This window comes from Macaca thibetana, chromosome 1 (genome assembly GCF_024542745.1).
Source record: "Macaca thibetana thibetana isolate TM-01 chromosome 1, ASM2454274v1, whole genome shotgun sequence".
NCBI classification, from domain to species: Eukaryota; Metazoa; Chordata; class Mammalia; order Primates; family Cercopithecidae; genus Macaca; species Macaca thibetana.
The window spans coordinates 96,511,786-96,532,208 of NC_065578.1; the positions used below are offsets into that span (position 1 = coordinate 96,511,786).

Genomic DNA, 20,423 nt, shown 5'->3' on the forward strand with positions numbered 1-20,423 from the left:
AAACCAACTCCTGGATTCATTGATTTTTTGGAGGGTTTTTTGTGTCTCTATCTCCTTCAGTTCTGCTCTGATCTTAGTTATTTCTTGCCTTCTGCTAGCTTTCGAATGTGTTTGCTCTTGCTTCTCTAGTTCTTTTAATTGCGATGTTAGAGTGTCAATTTTAGATCTTTCCTGCTTTCTCTTGTGGGCATTTAGTGCTATAAATTTCCCTCTACACACTGCTTTAAATGTGTCCCAGAGATTCTGGTATGTTGTATCTTTGTTCTCATTGGTTTCAAAGAACATCTTTATTTCTGCCTTCATTTCGTTCTGTACCCAGTAGTCATTCAGGAGCAGGTTGTTCAGTTTCCATGTAGTTGAGCGGTTTTGATTGAGTTTCTTAGTCCTGAGTTCTAGTTTGATTGCACTGTGGTCTGAGAGACAGTTTGTTATAATTTCTGTTCTTGTACATTTGCTGAGGAGTGCTTTACTTCCAATTACGTGGTCGATTTTGGAGTAAGTACGATGTGGTGCTGAGAAGAATGTATATTCTGTTGATTTGGGGTGGAGAGTTCTATAGATGTCTATTAGGTCTGCTTGCTGCAGAGATGAGTTCAATTCCTGGATATCCTTGTTAACTTTCTGTCTCGTTGATCTGTCTAATGTTGACAGTGGAGTGTTGAAGTCTCCCATTATTATTGTATGGGAGTCTAAGTCTCTTTGTAAGTCTCTAAGGACTTGCTTTATGAATCTGGGTGCTCCTGTATTGGGTGCATATATATTTAGGATAGTTAGCTCTTCCTGTTCAATTGATCCCTTTACCATTATGTAATGGCCTTCTTTGTCTCTTTTGATCTTTGATGGTTTAAAGTCTGTTTTATCAGAGACTAGTATTGCAACCCTCGCTTTTTTTTGTTCTCCATTTGCTTGGTAAATCTTCCTCCATCCCTTTATTTTGAGCCTATGTACGTCTCTGCGTGTGAGATGGGTCTCCTGAATACAGCAGACTGATGGGTCTTGACTCTTTATCCAGTTTGCCAGTCTGTGTCTTTTAATTGGAGCATTTAGTCCATTTACATTTAAGGTTAAGATTGTTATGTGTGAACTTGATCCTGCCATTATGATATTAACTGGTTATTTTGCTCGTTAGTTGATGCAGTTTCTTCCTAGCCTCGATGGTCTTTACATTTTGGCATGTTTTTGCAATGGCTGGTACCGGTTGTTCCTTTCCACGTTTAGTGCTTCCTTCTGGGTCTCTTGTAAGGCAGGTCTAGTGGTGACAAAATCTCTAAGCATTTGCTTTTCTGTAAAGGATTTTATTCTCCTTCACTTATGAAACTTAGTTTGGCTGGATATGAAATTCTGGGTTGAAAATTCTTTTCTTTAAGAATGTTGAATATTGGCCCCCACTCTCTTCTGGCTTGGAGAGTTTCTGCCGAGAGATCTGCTGTTAGTCTGATGGGCTTCCCTTTGTGGGTAACCCGACCTTTCTCTCTGGCTGCCCTTAAGATTTTTTCCTTCATTTCAACTTTGGTGAATCTGGCAATTATGTGTCTTGGAGTTGCTCTTCTCGAGGAGTATCTTTGTGGCGTTCTCTGTATTTCCTGGATTTGAATGTTGGCCTGCCCTACTAGGTTGGGGAAGTTCTCCTGGATGATATCCTGAAGAGTGTTTTCCAACTTGGTTCCATTTTCCCCCTCACTTTCTGGCACCCCAATCAGACGTAGATTTGGTCTTTTTACATAATCCCATACTTCTTGCAGGCTTTGTTCATTTCTTTTTCTTCTTTTTTCTTTTGGTTTCTCTTCTCGCTTCATTTCATTAATTTCATCCTCAATCGCAGATACTCTTTCTTCCAGTTGATTGAGTCGGTTACTGAAGCTTGTGCATTTGTCACGTATTTCTCGTGTCATGGTTTTCATCTCTTTCATTTCGTTTATGACCTTCTCTGCATTAATTACTCTAGCCATCAATTCTTCCACTTTTTTTTCAAGATTTTTAGTTTCTTTGCGCTGGGTATGTAATTCCTCCTTTAGCTCTGAAAAATTTGATGGACTGAAGCCTTCTTCTCTCATCTCGTCAAAGTCATTCTCCGTCCAGCTTTGATCCGTTGCTGGCGATGAGCTGCGCTCCTTTGCCGGGGGAGATGCGCTCTTATTTTTTGAATTTCCAGCTTTTCTGCCCTGCTTTTTCCCCATCTTTGTGGTTTTATCTGCCTCTGGTCTTTGATGATGGTGATGTACTGATGGGGTTTTGGTGTAGGTGTCCTTCCTGTTTGATAGTTTTCCTTCTAACAGTCAGGACCCTCAGCTGTAGGTCTGTTGGAGATTGCTTGAGGTCCACTCCAGACCCTGTTTGCCTGGGTATCAGCAGCAGAGGCTGCAGAAGATAGAATATTTCTGAACAGCGAGTGTACCTGTCTGATTCTTGCTTTGGAAGCTTCCTCTCAGGGGTGTACTCCACCCTGTGAGGTGTGGGGGGTCAGACTGCCCCTAGTGGGGGATGTCTCCCAGTTAGGCTACTCAGGGGTCAGGGACCCACTTGAGCAGGGAGTCTGTCCCTTCTCAGATCTCAACCTCCGTGTTGGGAGATCCACTGCTCTCTTCAAAGCTGTCAGACAGAGTCGTTTGTGTCTGCAGAGGTTTCGGCTGCGTTTGTTATTGCCCTGTTCCCAGAGGTGGAGTCTACAGAGACAGGCAGGTTTCCTTGAGCTGCTGTGAGCTCCACCCAGTTCGAGCTTCCCAGCAGCTTTGTTTACCTACTTAAGCCTCAGCAATGGCGGGCACCCCTCCCCCAGCCTCGCTGCTGCCCTGCCGGTAGATCACAGACTGCTGTGCTAGCAATGAGGGAGGCTCCGTAGGTGTGGGACCCTCCCGGCCAGGTGTGGGATATGATCTCCTGTGTGACTGTTTGCTTAAAGCGCAGTATTGGGGTGGGAGTTACCCGATTTTCCAGGTGTTGTGTGTCTCAGTTCCCCTGGCTAGGAAAAGGGATTCCCTTCCCCCTTGCGCTTCCCAGGTGAGGCAATGCCTCGCCCTGCTTCAGCTCTCGCTGGTCGGGCTGCAGCAGCTGACCAGCACTGATCGTCCGGCACTCCCCAGTGAGATGAACCCAGTACCTCAGTTGAAAATGCAGAAATCACCGGTCTTCTGTGTCGCTCGCGCTGGGAGTTGGAGACTGATTTTTTTTTGATTAATGATCTACAAGCTTTCATTCAACCACAGTAGATTTTTTGTTTGTTCTGTTTTGTTTTTTGTCTAGGTTATCAGTATTTAAAATATAATCCCTGAAAGATTTGAGGGCTAGAAAAGGTCAAAATGCTTTCATAATCATCTTGCACTTCTTTTATTTCAAATATAAATAATATCTTCCTTCAGAAATTTTTACACCTAAGGAAAAGATGCCTAGCGATGGAGATCGTACATTTAATTCAAATTGATTAAGAAGAGAAAGCTGGGAAAATTCCTATTGAGAGTTGAAGTCAACAGGACTTCCTGGGTTGAGTGGGGACTTGGAGAACTTTTCTTACAAGAGGATTGTAAAATGCACCAATCAGCACTCTGTAGCTAGGATTGTAAAATGCACCAATCAGCACTCTGTAAAAATGTACCAATCAGGGCTATGTAAAATGCACCAATCTGCGCTCTGTAAAACGCACCAATCAGCAGGATCCTAAAAGTAGCCAATCGCAGGGAGGATTGAAAAAACAGCACTCTGATAGGACAAAAACAGAACACGGGAGGGGACAATAAGGGAATAAAAGCTGGCCACTCCAGCCAGCTGTGGCAACCTGCTCGGGTCCCCTTCCATGCTGTGGAAGCTTTGTTCTTTTGCTCTTCAGAATAAATCTTGCTGTTGCTCACTCTTTGGGTCCGTGCCACCTTTAAGAGCTATAACACTCACCACGAAGGTCCGCAGCTTCATTCTCGAGGTCAGCGAGACCATGAACCCACGGGCAGGAACCAACTCCAGACACACTGTATCTCCAAATCATATAGTAGTCATAGCCACAGATGGGGGAAAAAGGCTCATGAAGGGTTGTAGGTTCTGGCCTTCACATTCCATCAGTGTTCAGTTTGTTCAGTTCATACTTTCAGTAGCACAAAAATAATTTAACATGAACTCAAGAGATGATTTGGGGCTTTTATGCTGTTACAAGTCCCAAATGTTCATTTTATTTAGAATGATGGCATTGAAGTGTTGGTACACTTTGTGGTCAGCCACTCCCTTTGCCCTTGCAGAACTCTGTATTGCTTGGAACACTGAGTCTAAACTCCACTGTTTTTAGCATGAGACACATTTTTTTTTTTCTTCATAGGTAGAGGGAATTTTTAAGGGTTCCAATCTCCAGTTGACTGCTAAAGATGAATTTCAGTGAGGTCTACTTGCGAGCACATAAAAGCAAGCTTTTCAGCTGATGTTTCAAACAGAAAATGGCAATGTAGGAGTAGAGTGTCATCAAATACAGAAGAATGAATTTCAGTAACTGCAAAGTACATTTTAGTGATGATGATTTCAGAGAGAATGCCATCCAATAACACCTCCTTTTTTTTCTCATTATGACTGCCTGGAAACAATACTGTCTTGAAGAGGGGCAGAAAAAAAGGAGGTGTGGTTACAAAAGGGCTACCTGAGGCATCCTGGTGGTGATGGGACTGTTTTGTATCTTGACTGTGGTGGTGGATACATGAACCTACATATATGACAAAATTGTACAGAACTATATGCAACACACACATAGAAGTAAAACTGGAAAAACTTGAATAGGATTGGTAAATTGTGTCTGTGTCAATATGCTGGTTGTGATATCATACTACAGTTTTGCAACATGTTACCGTAGGTGAAACTGGATAAAGGGTACACAAGACCTCTCTGTATTATTTCTTACAACTACATGTGAATCTACATTTCTGTCAAAATGAAAAGTTTAAGGAAAAAAGTCAAGAAAGGTAACATATACTCATAATCCCATCTTAATTATAATTTTTGTTATTACCAGAAAATAATCTCCTGAGAACCAAATAAATGTCCAGGCTTTCCAGAGGCCAAACCAGAGAATGTTTTCCCAAAACTTTCAAGGGATCACACTGATATTGATGTGCTTATTGATAACTGAGTTGTGCTACATACATGACTAACATAAGATTGTTGGAGTTAATTATAGATTAAAATAATTTTAAATGACCATAAGAAAACAAGGAATTTCATCTTAATATCTCCTGACACATTTAATGTATATAAAAATTTTCAAGAAAGGCATGCTTGACAGTGTTCTAGAAAGTATAAAATATGCAAATAAAAAGGATTATTTTATAATTTAAATGCAGTTTTCACCATGGACAGATTTAAAAAAAAAAACTTTCATTGTATTTCTAAAGCCAAATTAGTGATACATTTAAGCAGTAAATAAACATTTTAGCTATATTTGTATAGTAAAGTAGGTATACTTATATAGTTGGCATAATTTTTACCTTGACGGTAGGAACAGGCCATTTGGGGATAAAACAGTTTCTCTTAAGTGGTGAAAAAGCTGCATTTTGTTCTTTCAGTCTAATCTTGTTTTCTGCTATGATTTTCTTGCGCTGTTCAAGATAAGGTCCAAAACTTGGCAGTTTCTAAAAGGAAAACACACAAATAAGAAAGCATGTTAGCTCAGAGAAGAGAAAAATGGGAAGATATAAACATATAAATATTATCAACAAACAAATGTGTGTCTAGGGATTATTTCATGTATACTGTAACTAGGTTTTCACTCATTGTTTTGGACCACTAGTCTTCTAGGTATCAGGTTCCATTAATTATTAAAAAGAACACAACAGTACAATACTTTTACCAAATATTTGTGTATTACATATACAAATGTTAATTAAAATACATTTCTAAATGGAAAAAAGTTCACAATGGCAAACCAAACCCATTCACTTAAAACAATAGCTATTAGTTAAACCATTTGTTTGGTTTATATAGACAGAAGGTGAAATCTATTGATGCTTTTTTCCCCTTCATCAGGTTTTCAGCATGATATAGACACAGTTGTAGTCCCTGACAAATGCTTTTGTCAATAGCAAAGGTACTTTGCCAAAGTTCTCATCTGGATCTCTATTTTATTGTGTTCAAATTCTTACTACATCTCTTTAAAGATTGTAACTAATGTTGATTGCAATTTACTGGAATAGCTGAAAAACAAAATGGTAAAAATATTGATTTCTCTATACAGAAAATAAATTTTATTTTGCATGGAGGCAAAAACAGAAATGAAAAGGAGAGGAAATATTACAGTGCTTAAACAAACTCCATCAGTATTCAAAATCACATCACGGAGCTTTAAATTTCAAGGTTATTCAATTGTACTTTACAAAGTTCATTTAGAAAGATACCTGGGCGTCATGGAAAAATGCTAAGTGGTTTCAAGTTAACACGAAAATGCCCTCATACCATTCATTATCCCACAATTATTTTCTCTTCACTTTGTCCTTCCCCTCTTCTAGAACCTTTGATCTTCACTTTTACTGACACATACTGCTGGTGATAGACATCACTGAATTCCAAATGTTTTGTGTCGGCCTGTAACCTGGAAGTGCTAGGTCTTTTTCATAAGACTGCAAAAATACACTCTCTCTCCTACAGAATAAAGCCCATTTATCTAGCTGATGGAGGTTTGGAAAACTACAGCACTCCAAGGTCACCCTGATCTCTGACCTAGCAAGTATTTTGGTGAAAAATCACACTTGTTTCAAAACACTGGCCTCCACATTTCATCTTGCATAACGCCCGAGGAAAATGAGTTCTCTGGTCCTCTAGAGACCTCAGTAGAGTAGGTAAGCTAAACTTAAACCATGTTCCAATTAAGCTGAAGTGCAAACTGCAACTGTAATTTATATTAGTGAAGAACATATTTATGTGGAAATATCTAAGATTGTTACTTCCATTATCAATTCATTATAATGATGTCAACAAGTCAAGTAAATGGGAACAATGTTATGAATGCCAAATTAATTTATATATAATTAGACTAGAACTGAGTACTTCATCTCTATACCTTAATGCTTTCCTAAATTGTAATATTTAATGGTTGCAGTAATATGAAATGATATGGAGGGAGATAGTATTTTGTATCTATTTTGCTATAAAACAAGTGATACTGACTTGCTAAAAGCATAAAATAAATAAGAGTATAAGACAAGTCCTCCTTATCACATATATAAGCATCCTTAATATAGAAAAGACAATGCTTTTTTGAAATGTCCTTTTATGAAGTGGCTTTTTCTTGGGGCATATGAGGTGTTAGGGATTACACTTGGTGCCAAAGACATGCCTTTGGGGTCTAGAAAACATCACATAAAGTGGTGAGCACATGTCCACATGATATAAATCTTCAGAATGTCATCCCCTGCGTGTTTCTCTTATATCTCAAGGCCATCTCAATCCTAATCTCATATACTCAAAGACCATCAAGAATGGTTACGTGTTGAAACATATGACCTCTGGTTCTAGCAGATGCCTCATGTTAGCAGGCTCCATGAAAATCAGAACCATTATTTTCCCTGTTGGGGTTTACATGATTCTCTGTTTGGGCTTTACCTTACTCAACATCGTCTAATGTCACCTAAGAGTTTTGTAAAGGCCATTCAAAATAAATCATTCTTGGAACTTTCAAATCTATCTTCCTTTAAGTGTACATCAGAGGATAGCATTTTTTTTTTTTCATTTAGATTATTCTTTATCCAAATGCAGACAATGAATGGAGTTAAATTTAAACCATAATGATTTCAAATTGTTTCAACAATGGTAATAACAACAATAAATATTTGAAAATCTTTTGATGCTGAATATAATACAGCCTGTGTAAATATCCAACAGCCTGACACTTTCTGTCATTTTTTGCAATGATTGACCACATTTGCCATACATAAATTATGTTACACAGCCTTCCCCTGGCTAACATGCTAAGTTTCTAATGTGCTAATTGGTTTTATAATTAGTCCTAAAGAGAGAATCTCAATTTAACATAAAGATTCCTACAGGATTTTCTTTGTGCATTGGTTAGAAGAATTAATGGACTAAAAGGAAAACTTGCCAATTTTTTTTAATTGAAAGCAAAAAAATACCAAATATCAGTGACTGCTCCTTCAACCTTCCACCAAGAATCTCCAAATCAAACTGGGTTCATTTTTGTTTAATTCCTCACTGCTACGTGGAGCTCTCAGAGACTATGGCACAGTACCAGCTTCCAAAACTTCAAGGCTGCCGTAGACATTTTGCTTTCCTTATTAGTTTGAAAATTTAAGTGCTTTAAAAATACGTTGTATATATTAAAGTGGTCCTAAGGATATTTGAGTACCGAACATTTAAAAAATTAAGTTTTCTGAAAACAGAAAACATCAATTCCCTCCTGCACCAAAGGAACACCCGATCACCTTTACACATACCACATTTAGGCATATGTTTGTGTTCTGATCTTGGAAAAAAAAAAAAAAAAAAAAGGAAAAAGCAAGCAAGCAAAACAAAGCTAAGAAAGAGTGAAGATGAATGCATAGTTGGTCACTGTGTGTGTGTGCAATCAGTGATGATTAATAAAGCATTTAGTTCAAATCTCTGCCTGAACATATAGTTAATTGATTTCCTATTGCAGGAGGAGAAGCAGCAGGACCTGACAGTGCCAGCAGCAGGAGCTTTTCCTCTTCATTCATTATTTTCTTACAGAAAAGTTGTAGCCTGCGGTAACTCAAAGTGAGAGGTTTTGAGCGTCATGCTATATTTCTTAAACAAAGGAAAAAGTTCTTTAGGACTATCAAAAGCTGCTTTGTAACTGATGAACTGAACAAAGCTCAGAAATGGTGTGATTTTTGTTTCAATAGTTTCTCCAGGGATTCATCATTGATGAATTTGTTCTCACCAGAAAGGCTAAATCCTACTCATTTAAAGATAACAGTATCTTACACTAAAACTGTCTCTATCCAGATATAAAAAGCATTACATTGCCGATAGAAAAGTGACAACATAATGAATCAACAATGATACCTTAAGCCAGCAAAGCTTTAAAGTAAAGAAGTCTATTTGGATTATAATTTATTCATGGATCAATCTAAAGGTAATTGAGCATATTATGAAGTAGAAAAGGGTTCTTGTTTGTAATAGAAGCAAGCACTTGCATCTTCCAGTTTAAATTGCATAATTTTTATGAGAATGGCAGCAAGTTGCCTAATAGCACTAGTCTGTAGTACTGTAATGGATCAACTCTATTTTCTTAATCACACTCTCTTATCTAATTGGAAACAATAACAGAAAGACAAGTAATTACTTGGATATCCAAATTGTAATATGTGAAAGATGAAAATATTTCAGGCTTATATCAGAATATATCACTCAGTATCAGATATATATGTATATATATGTATCTCATTCAGTATAAACCTGAAATCAATCTATCTATCTATCTATCTATCTATCTATCTATCTATCTATCTCCTTTATACCTATTTCGTGTGTGTGTGTGTGTGTGTATACAACTGACAGACTAAAGGATAAGTTACATGTAAAGGATATCTAAAAGTTGACTTTTTTTCCCCAAAAGACATGTTTGCCTATGACATAGTTCTATTATTTATCAGTCTTTTGACATTTATTCAACAAATACAACATTTAATATCCACTCTGGGCCAGGAACTGTCTTGTGATACATTAAAGGCTAAACAATTTCCATACAGTGCAGTACAAAATATAATTGTTATTAATTTTATAAGTATCTTTTGCTATTCATGAAGGGCTAGTGTCAGATTGAATTATATGTCGAATATACCTGGTTATTTCAGTTATCTCAAGGAATAATACGCCAGACTCCTTGGAAAACTGTTTGAACTCAATAAAATAACCAATAATTGCAGAGAAAAATGAAGAAAAAAAATGTTCAAAGAGTTGATCTTTAAAAACTCAAAAACCTAATTGAAGTAGTTCTTGGACACCTAAAATCAAAAATATGGGAACAGTGTGGTTTAATGGTTGAGAGCATGGGTTCTCTGAGTCTGTTTCATTATCTATAAAATGGCCATTTTGAGGTTTAAATAAAGTAATCCATGTAAAGTTTCTAACTCACCCTAATTTCAGTCTCTGTGTGCTCAGCATGATTCAAGGTAGCACAGGAGATAGAGATGAGAAGTCTCTCTTTTGTTCTGTACTTTCTGAATTCAATTACTTTTCTTCTTTCCTCTTTTCAATTATGAAAGTAATCAGTTACTTACATTGGATGCTGTTTTTATTTCAAAATAAGTTTTAGCATGGTTTAGAATCAGAAGCTCAGATTTTCCCATGTGTAACTGGCATGTAATGCTTAATCACTGATATAACAGTACGCAATGTTTCATGATATTATCAAATTTGGACAGTGGAAAACAATAAAAAGACAGAGACAGAAAGTTCATCAACATATTACATGTTACCATAGTGCTATGTGGTGCCAATGATGCAAATCAGGACACTGGCATTGGACATGTAAAAGATATAAAATATGAGTATTAGTTTAACCTGATAAATATAAGCATACAACTTTTGATCAAATGTATGATATCTAAATCAGTCAAAAGAGATAGTTCATGTTTCACAGTGAAAGTAGAAAGTCAACATTCACATAGTGATTAAGGAAATAATTTAGAAGTCAAATTTGCATTAAAATCAGTTTTGCACTCATTAGCTGTGTGACTATGAGCCAATTACTTAACTATTCTGCCACTAATTTTCCTTATCAATGAAATGAGAATGACAGTATCAAACTCACGATGTTGGTATAAGCATTAAATAGAATAATATTTGCAAAATGCATGCCTGCCAATTTATTCCCATAAGCCTTAACTGCTTCTATTGCATTGCGTACTGTGCTCTGTGTTTCCATGTTTGCTCATGCCTCCCCTCTGCCAGAATACCCCATCCTGTCTTTTTCACCTAGAACATGCCAATTAAGCTATTTAGTTTCAGCTCAGTCTTCACAACACCTAAGTAATCTCCTTTACCGATTACCCTCCCTGCCCAGTGGTTTAGAATATCCTGGGCATATTTTCATCTCTGCACCTACTACACTGCCTTATCATCATTAGCTTATGCGTCCATCTGCCCAGCTTGAGATCCTAGACAGGCAGCTTTGATCCAGCACATAATAGGTGCTGAATATAATGTTTCAGAGCTTAATGAATGAATGAATACATGAATGAACGAATATCTTGAATATATTTACAAAACCTTTCTGGTTGTTTGAATTGTCAAACAATCCCAAACAATTACTTTCAGAAGCAAATTAAAGTATATAAATAGGTTTTTAAATATGACATGAAGTAAAAAAATCATATGTACAGAAAAGCTGTGTTTCATACATTCAGAAAACATTTATAAGGAGCCAGACACTTGAAATTTATACAGAAAGGATAGTGTGTGACCTTAAAGAGCCTATTATTAATAACAATTGCAATACCCTGTGACAAGGGCTGTGGCAGAAGTGACACAAACTGTTATATGAGCAGTGACAATGTGTATCTAACCCAGGCTGAGGGGTCAGAGATTTTCTAGAAGAGGTGTCATCCGAGCTAAACCCTGAAGGATAAGGTGAAGGCAGGATGGCAAGTGGTGCAGGTGGAGGCGTGAGGTCAGGAAAGGGGAAGAGAATCCTCCAGGTGGAAGAAACAGCAGAGGGAGAAGGGTGACAATTTGGAAAAGGCACCAGGGAGCCAATGGACTGCTAACCCTCTGCTCCATTGTTCATAAGCTACAAGAGGGTGAGGCACTTCCCCTGTGAAAAGCAGGCAGAGTGCATGATGTTGTGAAGTGATGAAGTCAGATCATGAATTAGGAATAATGTCAATCAAGAGAAGAAAATCTAACATTCATGGAATGCTAGCAAAGGATGATGGAAATAAGGCTTGCTTCTGCTAAGTGCTGTGCAGGTGCTGGAGCCTAGGCCACAAAGAGGACCAGGAGGCTGTTCCTTCCAAAAGCAGTTCTTAGCCTTATGAAAATGATTGAGTCAGATTCAAAGGAACTGAGATAAGGAAATTATTATTTTAATATTGAAACAATTTAAATAACTCACATCAGGTATCTCTTTACAAACTGTAAAGAGACTTTTTAAAGTGAGGATTTTTCAAGAAATACCTCTAGGTTGGGATTTAGGAAATGTGGTATTGATGGCATGTTTTAGGAGAAACCAGAACAAAGAGATGGTCCAACCATTAAGCATGGAGAAATGTAGAATTCTGAAGGAGAGGGGGAATAGAAAAGAGAGGAGAGGGTAAAAGAAAGTGTGAAAAGAGAGGGCAAGAGAGAGGGAGCAAAGCCTATTGTTATGAGGCTGAAGGACTTTTATAAACAGGGAGAGTCACTATTGAATTTTAAGATGTTTGCATTGCTCCAATCTAAATCCTCCTCCATAGCCTCTATCCAAGAACATCTGCTACACACTTACATGCCTTGGTGAGAAATTTGGAAGAAAATCGGGGAAACAGGGTTGAGTTTCATGGTTGGGTTGGCATATAGCTGAAAAGAATAGAAACCAACAGGAGGGAGATTTGAGGGAGATTCAGAATTTAATGATAGCTGGAATTTATAGCCAGAAGTAATCTAGAGAACAGAATCTCTGGGGATTTTGTAGCAATCTCCAGAAGGACAGGACTGGATGAAGTCAGCTGACATCTGGCTTACATACTTCATTGTAAGGAGAAATAAGATAAGTAGAGGACGACATGCACAATCTGATGTAACCCAGATCCAATGAGCAATTAATTCCAACTCAGAGGTTAATACAATCTTTACAGTGAAGGAGGAATTTAAACTATGCTGAAAAATTCTGAAAGGGGAAAACAGTGTCGAGTTGTAGGAGGAGAAGAGAAGTAAGGGAATGAAGTGAAGAAACTATAAGATGAGCTTACCCTTATACGGCTAAAATATACTAAGTGACAGGGAGATAGTGGGGGACTAAGCTGGAATATCTATAGATAGGGCTCTGAATTTTGGGCAAAGTGTTTGGATTTTATTCTTTAGGGTATATGGGAACACCAGATATTTGAAAATGTGTGACCAGATCCTCATAGTGGCAGAAGGAAGGGTGGACTGTGGGATGATGGTGGTAGCAGAAAGGGAGAATGATCCAGAATGTTGGAGATGGGATTTTGGTAGTGGTAGAAAAGTGAACTAGATGAGTTCTAAGTTTATCATTATTTCCCTTTTTTTTTTTTTTTTTTTTTTTTTTTTTGAGACCGAGTCTCACTCTGTTGCCCAGGCTGGAGTGCAGTGGCATGATCTCCGCTTACTGCAACATCCACCTCCCTGGTTCAAGTGATTCTCGTGCCTCAGCCTCCCAAGTAGCTGGGATTACAGGTATGCGCCACCCCACCTAGCTAATTTTTGTATTTTTAGTAGAGGCGGGGTTTCACCATGTTGGCCAGGCTGGTCTCGAACTCCTGACCTCAGGTGATCCACCCACCTCAGCCTCCCAAAGTGCTGGGATTACAGGCATGAGCCACCACGCCCGGCCAGGTTATCATTATTTTCAAAGCTGTTATAGTAGAAAATTTAAAACGGTTCTACGGTGTAATGGTTAATTTTATGAATCATCTTGACTGGGTTAAAAGATGATGCCCAGGGAGCTGGTAAAACATTATTTGTGGGTGTGTTTGTCAGGGCGTTTCCAGAAGCGATTAGCATTCAGATCAGTAGATCAAGTAAAGAAAATATGCCCTGAGTAAAGAAAATGTGGGTGGGCATCCTCCAACTGGTTGATGGCCTGCAAAGAACAGAAAGGTGGAGGAAAGGCAAATTATTTCTTTCTTCTGGAGTGAGAGCTAGCACATCCATCTTCACACGCTCTTGGATATTAGAGCTCTAGGTTCTGGGGCCTTTGGACTCTAGGATTTATACCACTCGCCCAGTCATCTCCTCTACCACCTGCTGCCCCCCTCACCTCCCAGTCCTGAGGCCTGCAGATTCAGGCATAGAGTTAAGTACGCCATTGGCTCCCCCAGTTTTTAGGCCTTCAGAGTCAGACTGAATTACACTACAGGCTTTCCTTGTTCTCCAGCTTGCAGATGGCATGTCATGGGACTTCTTGGCCTCCATAACCATGTGAGCCAATTCCCATATTAAATTCCCTTTTATATACCTATATATAACCAATGGGTTACACACAGATATAACCTATAACCTGTTATATATGCTGTATTACATGCTATAATAACATAACCAATAGGCTGTATATAGATATATGAGGGAATTGAATATGGGTTATCTATATATAACCTATTGGTTATGGATATATAAGAGGGAATCTATTATGGGAATTGGAATTGGCTCTGTTTCTCTGGAGAACTCTAATACATGTAGTATCCAGGAAACAGAGACCCAACACTGACTACCTGTGCCCACACCGTAGATCCAACATTGATCTTCACTCCCACACTGCCTGTTGACTGCCTCACTGTGACTCACAATGGCTTCTGCCCTGAAACTCCTGCATGCTGTCATTCTTCCTGACAGACTTCTATTTCTATCTCTTTGCTGGTCATCTTTCTGTAGATGACACCTCCTTTATCACCATCCCCTGCTCAGTCAGATTCTTAACTTTTAAAATTACATAGGAACTTTGTTAACTGGGGGCTGCATAGTCTATGGGCTGCCAAAGAGTTACTTCTTAGTCAAAAGGAACATAAAGCAGTGTTGCTGGACGACCTGGGAAGGGTAAAATGACTTAGTTTTACTTTCCTTGCACTCTAAAGAACCTTTGCTTGTATTTTGTAGAGATGACGAGGTAGGGGAGGAGACATGGGGAAAATCAAGTTCCTCAAAAATAGCTGAGAGGGGATTACAAATTTAGCAAGGGAGATGGAAGGAATTGCACCATCATCATCACCTTCATCAGCTTATTAACTGATCATGGCTATATACCAGACACTTTGCAAAGCACATGAGTACATTATCTCTTCCTTATTGCCAAGAAGATAAAGAATACCCATGAAGTGGGTATTCTAGTATCCATTTATACACAACACCACTGAGGGGCAGAAAGACTAAGAAACTTGCTACAATTCTGACCATTAATAAATGGCAGAGCCAGGATTCAAATCCAAATCTGCCTGATGTGAGATTCTGTGCTCTGCTGTCACTCATATTTCTTTGTAGTCCTTACAAAGTTTTGTATAAGGTAGGTGTTTAATATACTTTTTATTTACATAAAGACGCATAACACTTACACACTCCATTCCCTGAAATCGATGCTTCCTGTTTTTCTTATTCCACAAATTGTGAAGGGAAAATGTTTCACACAGTAGAAACCATTAAAAAAATGCTGAACACATACCAAGCAACATATCTGAATTAGTTTGGTCCTGTTTATTACTGGCCTCAAGTTTAATGAGCTCAGCTTAATACAGGTGAAAGGCCAGGGTGTTACATGCAGAAGTTAATGAAATACCATAGAGCTGCTGAGAAAATGATTAGCAGCCAAATGTGAATTTAATATACTTCATCTTCAAGAAGCAATGCCCCGTGGGAGGCATCTTGCTGGGGGAGGTAATGTGGCATATTGGAAACAGTCCTCACTTGGGAATGAGGAGATGGGGCTCTGATCTTAGCTTTGCTGTCAGCTGGTTTTGTGACCTGTGGCAGGCTGGCGACTCTCTCATGTATCTCAGTTTTCTCACCGGTAACATGAGGGGGTTTGACTACATGATCTATGAGGTCCCTCCCAGTGATGCGATCTGTTTTGTTTTCAAATTCACAATTAGAAATCCTTAGGGTTTATGCCTAGGTGGCATCACATTGTCTGTGAATCAAACATCGGATTGAGTCATAAGTTATAACTCTTTCCATCCTACTTAACTATAGAACATTCTGAGTCTATTAGGCTATAACATAGGGATATCATGGATCATGTTTATCAAACTTCCAAGGTTGGAGGGGTTCATAAACTTCATTAGTAAAAGGTAAAACTAAAGATATTATAGCTATTTTACCTCATTATTAAATAATGAAATCTGTACAGAAAATTAATAGAACTAAAAATATTTTAATGAAAGCTATTATAAATCTGTATGAATTGGGAAATTCATAGTTCATAACTAATATTACACTGTAATTATCTTGACAAAGTTTGATGTCTAGTTACAAACTCATCTGAGACGCACTCTATAGAAAATCAACCACAAATATTAGAAGTGAATATAAATGATAACAGGCATGAAATTACTAAAGAGGTAAGAATAAAATATAGATACACATGTGGTTGCATTTGCTATATATTAGAGTTTTAGGATTTGGGAGAAAAATAGAACCTTCTACTAAAACAATGTAATATGCAGAATGATCAAGGATCTTAGGATGCAGAAACTAGCTGAATGACCTGGGGCAAGCCACTTGCCCTCTGTAAGCCTCAATTTTCATCTGTATAAAACAGAAATAACAATGATCACCAAGCCCATTTGTTCTTCACCACAACTATTTAAAATAGGAAAAGCATTAATAGATGATTAAAATACAGCTGTTACTATTTTGAAAACTCTAAAGCATTATAGAACCAAAGTATTATTATATTGTGCGTAAATCTCATTTATGCACAATGTAATACATAATGTAAAGATGATGTGAATACTCTGAATTATAAAAATGTCACAGAGTATTAACAACACATAAAGAGCCGGGCGCGGTGGCTCAAGCCTGTAATCCCAGCACTTTGGGAGGCCGAGACGGGCGGATCACGAGGTCAGGAGATCGAGACCATCCTGGCTAACACGGTGAAACCCCGTCTCTACTAAAAAATACAAAAAACTAGCCGGGCGAGGTGGCGGGCGTCTGTGTTCCCAGCTACTCGGGAGGCTGAGGCAGGAGAATGGCGTGAACCCGGAAGGCGGAGCTTGCAGTGAGCTGAGATCCGGCCACTGCACTCCAGCCGGGGCCACAGAGCCAGACTCCTTCTCAAAAAAAAAAAAAAAAACAAAAAAACAAAAAAAACCAACACATAAAGAAAGATTTTCTCAGCAACAGTCCTTCCAGTGCCTTAGGAGTACTTGGATGAAATAATTTGCTTTTGAAATCCACCTTCAAAATGCTACTGCTTTCATGGCTAAATGTTGCATAGAATGTCAAGGGCAAAAACCAATGAGGGAAAATGGAATAAAAATTGCCTTGCACAATGGAATGGAAGCAAAGGAAAACAGAAAAATGAGGTGATGAGGAAAATGGGGCTGCTATAAATACGGAGTAAAAAGTATACAGGATTCAGGTTATATTCGGAGCAAGAATAGGTTAATCAATTTTCTTCCACATTTATGCAATATGATACCTAATATCCTCCAACGCAGAAACACCTGGATGACTGTTTTAATCCCTTTTACAGCACAGGACATAAAGTATCACATTTTGATCCATCTAAAACCCTATTTAGAGTTACAGTTCAGGGCATACTGGAATAAAATGATCATTTTGAAAGTCAATTTTTAGTAGTTCTACGCTAAGCAGGAGATTTATATTGGAAAGAAAATAAAAGCAAGTGCAAATTTTTTAATGTAAAGAAAATATCTTTCTATTATAATTATCATACATGTATGAAATATTAAACTTGGGAAATGTATATTTTATATGTTTGGCAAAGTGCTCCACAAATAATACCTTCTCCATGCAACTACAGAATACAGTAACAAACATCCATAAATCAGAATTCATCTCAAATCTAGGTCTCCCAATTCCAAGACTAGTGCCGCTCTCTCTACATTGGCCATGAACTTCCTGAAGTTTTTGGGCTACTGTTTTGCCCAACAATATCAAAGTTTTTGGTGTTTTAGGAAAATATACTGAGGGAAAGACCTAATAAACTACATTCTTGGGAAAGGCTCCTTCTTTCAGATGTATTTGTTGAGTATTTACAATTTGTCTAGCACATGCTATGGGCTGGCCATTGAAGACATAATGGAGAATAAAACAGATGTGATCTCTTTCCTCAGGGAATATGTAATAACGTTTAGTGCAACAGGATTAAACATAAATCATCCCACCCATCTGCACTTTCACCCTCTGTCTTCTCTTCCACTACTAAGAGAAGTATCCTATGCCCTTTTAAAGACTCCACTCATGGACTCCATCTCACATACCCTCTGATCATATGAAGGAATTTGTTTCTGTTCTTTTTATCTTTGACTATTCAACAATTTACCCTCATTTTTACATTATTTTCATTAGCACATAGATATACTTTAATCTCTCTCATCCTAAAAACAAATATACTAAGCATAACAAAACAATTCCTGTGACCCTACAGCCACTTTCAGGCATCATTAATTTACTTCCCTTCAAACTTCTTTTATCATTTTTAATAGTGTCTGTCCTCACGCTTTCACCTCCTATTCACTCCTGAACATACCCTTTTCAGGAATTTGTCCTCCATTCCAAAAAACTGAAATGCTTCCATAATGAAGTTAACAACAAGCTTTGTTGTGCAAATCCTGTGGCCACATTTTTGTTTGTGCTCATCTAACTTTATCTCTCAGCATCATTAAACTTAGTTGACCCTTCTTTCCTTCTTAAAACGCTATCCTATGGCTGGGCACAGTGACTTATTCCTGTAATCCCAGCACTTCGTAGGCCGAGGTGGGAGGATAACTTGAGCCTAAGGGTTTGAGACCAGCCTGGGCAACATAGAGTTACCCCATCTCTATTTAAAAACAATAAACAAAACCCCCACTATTCTGTTTTTCATCCTACATCACTTCTAAGTGTCTCCTTTGCTGGGTAGTACATACACCTCAAATCTCTCTACTTTTTACCATTTCTACTGATATGGCTATAGTCCAAGGCTCAATTGCCTCATCCTTGGGCTGCTGCAATAGCCTCCTAACCAATCTACCTGCTTTCTCTTTTGATTTGGTATAATGCATCCTCCTTATAGTATCCTGAAAAGTTGTCTTAAATAGAAACTATGACAGATCATTCCTCTGCTTAAAATCCTTCAATGATTTCATTGCTTTTAGAATAAAATCAGAAAACATCACCATAACTGTAGGTTTATCTGGCCCCTGCCCACCTCTTCAATATATTTTAACCACTGTCCCCTTTACTCACTACACTCCAGCCATACTGTTCTTGCTATTCTTGAAAAGTCTTATAAGGTCATATGACCTTAGGGCCTTTACATTTACTGTTTTTTTTTTTTTTTTTTGGTCTGCATCCGGATCTTTGCATGGTTGGATCCCTCACATGTTTTAGGACTCAGATAAAATGTCACCTCCTCACAGAGACACTCTTTGACCACCCAATCCACAGTAGGCCTTTCAAATCACACTCTTCACATCTCCTTTTAAAAAATATTCACATTGTTTATTTGCTTATTTTTAAAAATCTCCAACCCCTCTAAAAGGTATGAGCTACGAGAATAAAATGTTCACTAATCTTATTTACTAATTTCCAGAACCGTGAGCAATGCCTGGCTCATTGTACACTCTTGAATGAATGAAGGTACTGGGTACATTTATACACAGTACAGTCTTGAACTTAGCTTGGCTTCCAATTCTGGCTCCATTTTTACTAGGTTTTTGACTTAGTCGTGTTTTGCTTAACTTTTGTAAGATCTCAGTTTCCTCACTCATAAAATGGGAAAAATATTTTATAAGGTTGTAAAGATTATATAATTTATATAAATTGTATAGAGTGAAGCCAGAGCTTAATACACAGTAGGCACTTAAGACGCCTCTTTGCCATCATTATAGAAATTCTTATCAACATTATTTTTGTTATAGAAATTCTAGCAATGTCTCATAGCTTTCTATTATTAACTTTGTGAATTACTCATGTACACAATGACACTATTTTAATGTATTTATTTTTTAAAAAGTGCTTTTAAAATATTTTGCTGTGTGCTTAATATTATGATATAGTAAACATTTCCCATTCCTTCAGAAAACCATTTCTCCAGCATTTATAAGGGAAGTCAATGGATTAAGCATGTTGTATGTGATGGAGAACTGCTTATTTCACATTTAGACTGCATACACTGTATAAAGTCAGGATTGCTCATACAGTTGTGTAATTTTGTGCTCCACATGTTTAAATAAGTAAAATTAAGAAAATGAAGATTTGATAGTTGACGAGTAAATGTAAACACTAGTGCTTAAAGAATGAAAGCAAGACCATTCTGTAGCCTAAACTAGATGCTGTCATCTGTGGGGGTTAGGGAAGATGCTAAGATCTGAGCCTACTACCATGCTACTTCACGAACATCTGGCAGTCTGTCACTTCACAGGCAGCAACAACATCTTCTCTAAACAGCGGAGACTTGAATTCATCAGGGATTCCTGTAGTACAGTATATGCTTAACTTAAGTACCTGCTTTCCCGTGATTTCCATAGATTATCATATTCATGACACTGTGGAGTGAAAGCATTCTTCTCACTCTCTAACCAGAACATGAAAAAGAAATTAAAACA

The 20,423-nt window shown here is 37.9% G+C and overlaps 1 protein-coding gene across 4 annotated transcripts in view; it reads right to left on the reverse strand.

Moving 5' to 3' along the window:
* DPYD (dihydropyrimidine dehydrogenase) overlaps positions 1–20,423 on the reverse strand; it is an 861,482-nt gene that overhangs the window by 21,475 nt on the left and 819,584 nt on the right. For all 4 annotated transcript variants that reach the window (XM_050807345.1, XM_050807361.1, XM_050807352.1 and 1 more), the window contains one exon: positions 5,451–5,594. In XM_050807345.1, the coding sequence (XP_050663302.1) occupies positions 5,451–5,594 (144 nt within the window). The remainder of the gene's footprint in view (positions 1–5,450; positions 5,595–20,423) is intronic.